At 41.3% G+C, this 11391-nt stretch overlaps 1 protein-coding gene across 1 annotated transcript; it reads left to right on the forward strand.

Moving 5' to 3' along the window:
- Positions 1–7801: 7801 nt before the first annotated feature.
- Positions 7802–10861, forward strand: LOC133284682 (uncharacterized). The gene is made up of 4 exons (XM_061481754.1): positions 7802–7895; positions 8465–9265; positions 9733–9959; positions 10007–10861. Exons 1-4 carry the CDS (start codon positions 7802–7804, stop codon positions 10859–10861), a joined length of 1977 nt encoding a protein of 658 aa, XP_061337738.1.
- The last annotated feature ends 530 nt before the right edge of the window (positions 10862–11391 follow it).

Raw genomic sequence — 11391 nt, forward strand, 5'->3', positions numbered from 1 at the left:
ATTTTTATTTCCTAAGGAACAATATTCTTAATTTACAGTATGGTTTCTGCACCGTTTTTGACGAAATGCACTGTGAATTACTAAATGTCAGTCGTTTACTTACTAAACTCAAAACTTATAAACTTATCATTTTTTTTTGGGCCTATTTTGACTTGTATGGCATATATTGGACTTTATTATTCTTATTTCATCATTTATTTATTTTCTGGACTCTATCGGTTGCTTAAACAGCAGTACAAAATACCCGGTAGAAACACTATTCACGAGATTTTCACGGAAAGTGCCAGACTATAAAATTTTTCGTTCTGCACTCATATTTGTCGTCAGAATTATCAAATTATGTCTCTAAAATCATTTTGCCTATTTAAGTTCAACCGGTTAATTTACAAGACTGCAAATTCTCTGGCAGAACGCACTGTTCATAACATAGTCATGATTACAGTCAAAATACTCGAATTCACTTACTGAATCTAATTATGACATTTAAATCCTTAAATTAAACCTCTAATTAAGGTTTACCGTTTAGGGTCATTATATTCACCCCACCTTTTAAGGATTTTGCCCACAAAATCAAATACAAATATCACGCATACCTGACGTCAAACTCAGGATACTGCTGGAGAATTTCATTCTCCCGCTCCCAAGTAGCGTCCTCAGCAGTCAATCCTTCCCATTGCACCTTAATCATGGGAATAGTCCTGTTTCTCAACACTTTTTCATCACGAGCTAGAACCTTCAAAGGCCCAACTACAAACTTCAAGTCTTTCCTTACTTCAATATCATCCCGCTGTACAATGTGGGACGCATCCGACACGTATTTGCGAAGTTGACTGATGTGAGAAACACCATGCAGATTTGACAAGTGTGGAGGTAAGGCAAGCTGGTATGCCACAGGTCCGACCCTTTTTATAATCTGATAGGGCCCAATGAACCTAGGACTCAACTTCCTCACTCCTAGAGCACGCCCAACACCCGTAGTCGGAGACAAACGGATAAATACATGATCCCCTTCAGAAAATTCAAGGGGTCGATGCTTTGCATCATAGTAACTCTTTTGGAGGCTCTGTGCTTTCTTCAATCGATCCTTAATCAACATAATTTGATCGGTAGTCTCTTGGACCATATGAGGCCCAAATAACTGCCTCTCACCAACTTCTGACCAACAAGTAGGCGCCCTGCACCTACGACCATACAAAGCTTCATAGGGAGCCATGCCCAAACTGGCATGATAACTATTATTGTAGGAAAATTCCACCAGAGGAAGATACTTATCCCATGCATTTCCCTGCTCTAAGGCACAAGCCCTCAACATGTCCTCCAGGGTCTGAATAGTCCTTTCAGTCTGACCATCAGTCTGGGGATGATAATTCGTGCTCAGCCTCAGCTGTGTACCGAATGCTTGTTGCACTGCATCCCAAAGTCGAGAAGTAAATTTAGGGTCCCGATCACTAATGATACTTTCAGGAACACCATGCAGTTTCACAATCTCCCTGACATATAACCGAGCCAGCTGCTCTGTAGAGAAACCCGTTTTGACTGGTATGAAATGAGCAGATTTTGTCAATCTGTCAACAACTACCCAGATAGAATCAAAACCAGCCTGAGTTATCGGTAATGCCACTACAAAATCCATAGAAATACTGACCCAATTCCATTCCAGAATATCTAAGGGCTGCAGTAATCCAGAAGGTCTCTGCTGCTCAATCTTAACTTTCTGACATGTCAAACACTTACTCACAAACAGAGCAATATCTATCTTCATGCCCGACCACCAGAAATTTCGTTTTAAGTCCTGGTACATCTTGGTAGCACCAGGATGGATAGTGTACTTACCCATATGACCCTCAGCCAATATCTCATCTACCATCTGACCTTTCGGAACAATGATCCGATCATTGTAGAAATTAAGACCGAACCTATCCGTGGACACAAAGTCCTGTTCTTTCATAGACTGAATTTCTTCATCAAGCAACTGAGCTTCTTTGATCTGCTCCACTAATGAGTTCTGGACAACCGTAATAGTCAATAAACGCGGACTATCCTCTGTATTCACAGGGATGCGAAGATCCCTGAACTTCTCAATCAGATTATACTCAGAAATCATTAAATTGGCCATACCAAGCGCTTTTCTGCTTAACGCATCAGCCACTACATTGGCTTCACCCGGGTGATATTGCAATTCAAAATCATAATCCTTCAGAAATTCCACCCATCGGTGTTGCCTCATATTTAACTCTTTCTGATCAAACAGATATTTTAGACTTTTGTGGTCACTATAAACAATGAAATCAGCCCCGTATAGAAAGTGTCGCCAGATTTTCAATGCGAACACTACGGCTGCCAACTCAAGATCATATGTCAGATAGTTCTCCTCATGCGGTTTTAACTGTCGAGAAGCATAAGCGACCACCTGACGGAACTGCATTAACACACAGCCTAACCCAAACTTAGAAGCATCACAATACAGCACAAATTTACTTTTAGGATCCGACAATATCAATACCGGAGCTGTGGTCAACTTCCTTTTTAGCTCTTGAAAGCTCACTTCGCATTCTTGGGTCCACACAAATGGGTTCTCTTTACGGGTTAACCGTGTCAAAGGTAGTACCATCCGTGAGAATCCCTCAATAAAACACCTATAATACCCAGCCAAACCAAGAAAACTCCTGATCTCTTTAATATTTTTAGGACGTTCCCATTCTGATACTGCTTCAATCTTACTTGGGTCCACTGCCACTCCCTCAGATGAGATGACATGGCCCAGAAATTGTATCTCAGAAATCCAGAATTCACACTTTGATGGCTTAGCATACAACTGATGCTCTCTCAGAATTTGCAAAACAATCTTCAAATACTCAGAATGCTCTTCTTTGCTCTTGGAATATATCAATATGTCATCAATAAAGACAACCACAAATTGATCCAGATAGGCTTTAAAGATCCGGTTCATATAACTCATGAAAACGGCTGGTGCTTTGGTATGCCCAAAAGGAATAACCAGGTATTCATAGTGCCCATAACGGGACCTGAAAGTTGTCTTCGGAACATCATTCGGTTTTATCCGGATCTGATGATACCCGGACCGGAGATCAATCTTAGAAAATACAGTCGCACCACGCAACTGATCCAATAAATCATCTATACGCGGCAAAGGATACTTATTCTTAACTGTAACCTTGTTCAACTGCCGGTAGTCAGTACATAATCTCATAGACCCATCCTTCTTTTTAACAAAGATCACCGGTGCTCCCCACGGAGACACACTCGGTCTAATAAAATTCTTACTGGACAAGTCTTCAATCTGCTTCTTCAATTCAGATAATTCAAGAGGTGACATCCGGTATGGGGAAAGAGAGATAGGCCCCACGCCAGGCAACAAATCAATTGCAAATTCAATTTCCCTCTCTGGAGGAAAGTGCGGAATTTCATCCGGAAAGACATCCTCAAACTCGGAGACAATTGGAATAGCAGAAATTGGCTCCTTGTTGACACCAACCAGACCTCCTAACAAAACAAATCCGGAATCTCCTCCCTTCAAGGCCTTTACAACCTGAAGTACAGACAAATAAGGAGACTCCCTCTCTTCATCATGAGATGAGACATAAATGGTTTTACTGCAACAGTCAATCTTCACACAGTACTTAGACAACCAATCCATCCCCAAGATTAAATTCATCGAGGCAAGATGTAAGACGATAAAATCGGCAGAATATTCCCTGCCTTCATACTTGAACTTCACATTTTCACAAATATATTTTTCCTCAAAAACTTTTCCCACAGCCGTAACAATAGGATTTTTCATTTTTACTATATGCAGACCAAATGCATCGTCTACATAATCAGCAATAAAAGAATGTGTGGCACCAAAATCAAACAAAATACTAAGCATTTCATCACGAATATAAATCATACCTCGTACCAAACTAGCTTATCTCTCCGCCTCTTGCTGAGTCACTGCATATACTCGGGCAACTGGAGGTGGGAGAGGTAGAGATGGTTCCTCAACCACAATAGGAGCTGGAGTAGCCTGAATAGTAGAAAACTGTCCCCATTAAAGGGGCAGTCCCTAATAAAATGCCCAGGTTGGCCACATTTGTAACACAGTCTTTTCTCTTTCCTACAAACCCCAGCATGAACTTTGCTACATGTAGAGCATTGAGAAGCAGTTTTAAAATTCCCAGTCTTTGAGTTTCCATCCTTCTTGAACTTACCATCAGATTGTTTAACCTGCAAAACTTTTCCTTTAGAATTCCCAGAAGTATTTTTAGGGCCAGAATTAGGAGCAGCTTGGTCCTTATGCTTCCTTCTATAGTACTCTTGAATGTTTTTACACTTTTTGACGAGTGCAGCAAAAGTATCAAAAGAGTGTCCTGCAAGTTTTTCAGAGATGTTATCATGTAGTCCCCTATGAAATTTAAACACCAGATCATCCTCAGTAGGTGGAGCTCTCTGGAAATGAGAGTATTTGGCCAGCTTATTAAATTTATTTAGATATTCATCAATAGACATCTGGCCCTACTTTAGTTCTTCAAATTCACCCTTCTTCCTTATCCCCGGAAAGTATTTCAACAAGAATTGCCTTTCAAATAATGGCCAGGTAATAGCATAACCCTGACATTCCAAGGGATGACGGGTATTTCTCCACCAATCGGTTGCGTCACTCTGCAGCATATAGGAAGCATACAGTAATTTCTGCTGATCATCACACTCCATAACAGTAAAAATACGATCCAACTCCTCCAACCACTGAATTGCAGCAATAGGATCAATGCCGCCTTTATAATGTGGTGATGCATGTTTACGGAATGCATTTAGCATTCTTTCTCTCTGCTCTCTGTTAGTGGCTGGCAGTGCCACACCGCCCCTGTGACTGGACTCTTCATTTAGGTCATTATTTCCTTCACCCTCTACTACAATGGGATTGAGAGGAGGAGGAATAGGCTGGGGCTCAGGCTGTGGCTATTGCAAAGGCTACTGCTGTGGACCTTGACCACCAGCCCTCACCTCAGCCAGAAGTAACCTCATCATTTCTACATTTGCCAGTCTACTTGTTGTCATCATTTCTTGGTTCGCCAACCTATTGGCCTCTAACATATCTTGATTTGCTTTCATCATCACTTCCAACTCTCGCTGCCTAGCTGCAGCCATATTTTGTTGCATAGCAGTTAAGGCCGTTATCATGTTGAAGTACTTGCCCGCTGATTTACACGGGGTCTGGCTAAATCTGCTAAAATCGGATCTGTCGGATCTATGGGAGGATCAGGAGTCCTCCTTGGACGAACTATAATTATGCACATTTTACACAAAGGAATGAGTTAGCTATGCTCACACTCAGTGATCAGACATGCATATCATAGTACTCCAGGAAAAACTCAAGAATATCCCAACCCGAACAGTTTATGCAATATATCACAGACTTTCCTAGGGAAACTGCTCTGATACCATAAATGTAACATTCCCGTCTCGAGCCGGTTCAATTATCATACATATGATACAAACAGAAACAGCGGAAGACTTAACTTACAAAAAATACGAGCTAACTTTTTCTTTTTCTGCTTTAATTCTTACTAGGCGTAAACGAAAATCGGGCAGAGTTTCCTTTATAAATCGGACAACTGGGGATTTTCCAATCCCACTCAAAAGCATTTCCTGATAAACAGTTAGACAATATATATATCCAGAAGTACCAGTCATCCAAATATACACAGATACCCATCCACGGGCGCATGCAAAACTTGGCTCCGTGCCACTATCCTAAGCAGCATGCAATCCAACACGAAATCATAATTGAATAATACATCATCATATAACGTGCCTGAATACCCAAATGTACATGCATCAACTGACAGACATGTACAAGACATATACAGGCCATATACAAAATAAAGAATCAATATCATGATCCATCAAATGCGGAAATACTAAATGAAATAAATGCATTCCAAAAGGTTAGTAGCCTACAGCTACTCAAAAAGACTGATCTGGCACCAACGTCTCAGCCATGTGTCGCGTCCCTGCCTAGTGAGGACTTACCGGGAATCTGGGCACCTGAAAATATTTCCCCAACGAGGGGTGAGATTACAAATCTCAATAAGCTCCAGGTTTATAGAGAATTGTCCATACCCCTGGCTCACTCCTGCACGAAAGTCAGATACAGAGTATACAAATACAACATATAGCAGATATCATAACAGAACAGTTCATATATCCATATCATATCAGAGGCGTGCACCGTCATTCCAAGGGAGGATCCCAAGCGGAAATCAACGCACTTTGTCTCGCTGAAATCTTTTACAATCTTTTCAAGGTCCAAAGTACCAAGAGCCTCTATTGCTTGATAGTAATTTTACTCAGTTACACCGAAGCTTCCACGGCAAAATCTATAGCCCCATCGACCATACCAAGAGTTCCCATAAGCAACTCCATGAAGTAACCGAAAATCCATATATCTCTTCCTGGAAGAATCTTGCACTGTAATTTTCCTGCCATACGAAGAAAATAGACAAATAAATATTGAATTCCAAAAATGAAACTAATAAATGAGTTAATTATTTTCTTACTATATTACAACACTTACCTTACTCCAAGATTGATGCAGATCCTGTCCCAGAGATCCATGATCTCTCTCCCACTGAGAACTCTAGAACCCCCTTCTACGCCATTGAGACGAAGCAAATGATTGTATCCGTTGCAGTGAATAACCCCATGCAAGAGATGACTCTGATTATCAAGAGCACCTTCAATTAAGGGTTTATGCCACCCGTTGTCCATCAGGATTATGAAATGGTACCTTCTCTTTGATACATAATGGCCACTCCAACCTACCAACATAAAACAAACAAATCCACATATTGGTATCACACTATCAGTATCAATAGCAACCCCTTTCAGTTTCTAATTAAAAGAGAGAACTAAATCACAACTACAAAAACCAGAAGTGGGAGAAATCAACAAAATTCCAACGAACCATTTTCAGAATAAATCAATATTCTTGCAAAACAAAACTAAATTCACGAATCACTAGCTAAATCTAAAAAAAAAAATCCAAAATTGGCGACCGACCCATATCAACTTCATTATCAAAAGAAAGACCCTATTCAGAGATATTGATCACGATGACAACAACCACAACAGATGTCAAAGAAAGCACGAAAAAATTAAAAGAGAGAACTAAATCATAATTATAAAAACTAGAAGTGGTAGAAATCATCAAAATTCCAACGAACCCTTTTCAGAATAAATCAATATTCTAGCAAAACAAAACTAAATTCACGAATCACTAGCTAAATCCAAACCATTACAAAATAAAAAATAAAAATAAAATCCAAAATTGGCGACCAATCCATATCAACTTTATTATCAAAAGAAAAACCATATTCAGAGATATTGATCACGATGACATCAACCACAACAGACGTCAAAGAAAGCACGAAAAAAAGATAACCCTATTCAAGACTCGAACAAATTAAAGACGCATGCCCAATTCAGAAAAAAAAATCAAAATTCTTGCAAAATCGAACCGACCCAGTTCAAGAATCATCAACCAAACGAATCCCAAGAGGTAAAAATTGGAAATTGTAAACGTACCTGCACAGCGGCAATGATCGTAGAAGGGATTGGAAGACCGATTAACGTCCTCTTCGATGGTGTAGAGAGGAGCTGTGAGGTTAGTCTCGTTGCGGTTGAGAAGGGTGCACCATAGGGGGTTGCCAGAGACAGTGTAATCTTGGAGTTAACCCGCTTCTTGAAGAAATAAGCGAACGTTGTCGCGAAAGGGACCAGAAGGTGTGATGGGGCAACCATGGTCAGCGAAGGAGTGGAATCTGAAGATCTTGGGGCATCGTTTTCTCTTCCTACAGATGAGAGAGAAAGACATGTTGGGCGAGAGAGAGAGAGTGAGTTTAACAGAAGAAATGAGTGTGAGCGATAGTGAGTTTAACAGAAGAAATTAGCGAGCGAGAGTGAGTTTAACAGAAGAAAATAGAGAGGGTTTAACAAAAGAAATGAGAGAGAGAGATTAGTGGATATTTATGGCGGCAATGAAATGCACCAAACGACTTTTGACGCCCAAAAAATGAGTCGTTGGACAGTTGTAATTCAAATTGACGAACAACAGATGTTTGGGACCGTTGTAATTCAAAATTGTTTGGGACCGTTGTAATTAAACCGGGTCACCATTCGGACCGGACATGCAACAGTTGTAACTAAACCCGGTCACCATTAGATCAGTTTTTTTCCTGATTCTTAACTAAACAAGCTCCTTCATGTAGAAGTTACTAGAAGCTTTGCCCCCTTAGAAAGTGGGGTCACCCAGTGGTGAAGAGGAGATGAGATGGGAATCGACGGTCGAGAAGAGAAGAAGAGACATGCATGAGAACATTATTGTGTCTTCAGTAATGGCAGTCCTCCAAGAAGTTGTAAGCTTACAAAAAGGAAAAAGACTACTTCCATGTGCTCCAAGAAGGTCCGTGGATAGTGGCTGATCACTATGTGGTGGTGCAACGCTGGAGGCCATTATTTGATCCTTATGATGAATCCTTCAAGAAGCTTGCGGTATGGTTAAGAATCCCTGGTCTACCTATTGAATTATATTCTTCAAACCATCTCTGGAAGATAGGAGGTATTTTTGGTAGGACCTTAAAGATAGACAAAAATTCTTTAAAGAAGGTGGAGGGAGTTCAAGGAGAGGTAACAGATAGAGCAAGGTTCGCTCGAATCTGTGTTGAGATAGACCTCCGAAAGAGTCTACTGTCCAAATTCCAGTTCATAGGGAAGGTGTACCAGGTGGGATATGAGGGACTACACATGGTCTGCTTTGCGTGCGGGCAATATAGTCGTCGGAAGGATATCTGCAGTAATGGTGGGGCGAAAGATGCTGTGAAACCACAAAAACCAGTATCAATACTACCACAGACAGAACGGAGTAGTGACGAAGGACGTATGGAAGGTAAGGAGAAGGATGATGATGATGCCTTTAGTGCCTGGATGGTGGTTCAAAGGCCAACTAGAGGACGACGGCCAAGAGTTTTTTCGGCGAACCAAGGAAGAGGAACGGTGTACCAGACAAAAAATCCAAGTAACCAAGGTCAACGGACTGCTGCCCAACCAGCTGCAGCCTTGTCTGTGCCTATGCCTGTACCTGCTGTGCAGAATCAAAAAGCTAACCAGCTAGAATCAAAGGGAACAGATGCCTCGAAGGGGACTTCCTCAGTTATGCAAATCGAGGAACATACTTCCTTAACAGTGGTTACTGCAAATAACACAGGTAAATCGATACGGAAGGTGGTGTTAGAAGAAGAAAGGAAGAAGAAAGATAACGAAAAGAAGGAAACAAAAGGGAGGGCTTGACAGGTGGGACCCATCCTTAAGTAGTCACTCACAACCATTCAGGGGAGTACACATGGAGGAAAGAGAATTGACAGTGGAGTTTTGTCCCCAAGGAAAAGCCATGCAGTGGCCCAACGTAACCTAATGCATGGAACCGAGGGAAAGGAAAAGGGTATAATTTCTGATACCTACGCTCCACCAGACCCCATTCAGGTTGCGAAAAATCATCAAAGTAGAATGGAAAGAGAAAGGGATATACTGGAAACGATGAAGTATCATATAGCAGAAGAAAATGAGGCAACTCTTGATAGAAGCCTACAACTATTGGGAGGAGTTCGCTTCCACTGTGACCTTTGAGGTCAGGGCTTTATGCCTTTCTACTATCCATGCATGTCTCTATATCAGTCTGCTCTTGGAATTGTCGCGGAGCTAACAAAAAGGGTTTGACCTGTCTCATCAGAGATATTGTAAGGAAGTATGACATCAAAGTTTTAGCTTTGCTGGAAACTAGGATTAGTGGGACCAAAGCCACTAGAAAGATTAAACAAATGGGGTTTGATGTATTCCATAAGCAAGACCCCGTAGGATTCTCTGGTGACCTTTGGCTTTTGTGGAACAAATCTGATGTGGAGGTAGCGGTTCTTGAATCTCAGCATCAATTCATGCATGCTAGTATCAGTGGAAACAGACGGGGAAAGAAGAAAATATCACCCTTATCTACACTAGTCCTCGCAGAGTGGAGCGTAGAGCTCTCTGGTCTGATATACATAGGCTCTGTCAAAGGGGACCTACTCCATGGTTACTACTAGGTGATTTCAATTCAGTCACCCATGCATATGAAAAAAAAGGAGGGAAACCTCCCTGTCAACGAAGCATACCAGAATTTACCACCTGCCTAGACATCTGCAACCTCGAGGATCTTGGCCACTCTGGCCTACCTTTCACCTGGAGACGTGGTAATCTATTCGAACGTCTAGATAGGGCTGTATCGAATGTAGAAGGAATGCTAGCCTTTCCACAGAGATATGTTTTTCACCTTTCTTTCTTTAACTCGGACCATCGTCAACTGCTATTGAGAGATAGGGAGCGAAACCCTGGAAGTAGAGAAACGAAACCCTTTCGTTTTCTTGCTTCTTGGCTGACTAGACAAGATTTCAAAGTCATCGTCGAAGAGAGCTGGGATGGAAATTCAGATTGGGTACAGGCAAGACAGAAGTTTGAGAATGAAGCTACAACTTGGCATTGTTCAATTTTTAAGGAGCACCTATGGAGGAAACATACTTTGCATGCGAGACTGATGGGGATAAATAGGGAGCTGGGTGATTCGGCTGACCATAACCTAGAAAGGCTTAAAGGCCAGCTGTGGAATGAACTTCAAACCATCTACGCTCAAGAGGAGCTTAATCTGTTTCAACGGTCTAGATGTAATTGGTTAGTCTTTTGGGATGGGGATGACCGTTTCTACCATACAGCCACTAATGTCAGAAGGAGGCAAAATAAAAATCACTTGGTGCAAGATGATCACGGAGCCTAGCATGCTGAACCCGATGTGGTGAAGGAAATGGCTGTTGATTTTTTTGAGAAATTGTATTCAGCTGACAGTATCTCTTCTCCCTTTCTTGTTTCGGGCTGCTTTCCCAGGATAACTTCCACTTCCTTTGAGCTACTCCACAAAAGCCCTTCGGTTTCGGAAATTAAAGAAACAGTGTTCAACATGCAACCATTTTAGGCACCTGGGACTGATGGTATACACGTTATTTTCTTCCAATCACAATGGAAAGTTATTAAGAGTAGTGTATGTGCTTTTGTTAAGGATGTGTTTAGTAATCCTACCAAAATCAAAGAGGTTAACCAAACTCTCCTCTGCCTTGTCCCTAAGGTTGATAACCCAACCTCCATCCATCAATTGAGACCAATTAGTTTATGCAATGTCATCTACAAAATAGTGACGAAGTTGTTGGCTCAACGACTAAGGCCTCACATGAATAACATTGTCCTCCCTAATCAATGCAGTTTCATCCGTGGAAGGCAAAGTTTGGACAACATAGTGATAGCTCAAGAAAT

This window comes from Gastrolobium bilobum, unplaced genomic scaffold (assembly GCF_033153095.1).
Source record: "Gastrolobium bilobum isolate Gb01-03AN ecotype WA unplaced genomic scaffold, APGP_CSIRO_Gbil_v1 utg6879, whole genome shotgun sequence".
Classification (NCBI taxonomy): Eukaryota; Viridiplantae; Streptophyta; class Magnoliopsida; order Fabales; family Fabaceae; genus Gastrolobium; species Gastrolobium bilobum.

Bases quoted from the DNA above. Each gene is read 5' to 3' on its own strand.
- LOC133284682 (XM_061481754.1), top strand. From the start codon at position 7,802: ATGGTCAGCGAAGGAGTGGAATCTGAAGATCTTGGGGCATCGTTTTCT. The intron at 7,896-8,464 runs GTGAGTTTAACA...TGCTCCAAGAAG, and splicing joins TGTTGGGCGAGAGAGAGAGA to GTCCGTGGATAGTGGCTGAT. The intron at 9,960-10,006 runs GTAGCGGTTCTT...TGCTAGTATCAG, and splicing joins GGAACAAATCTGATGTGGAG to TGGAAACAGACGGGGAAAGA.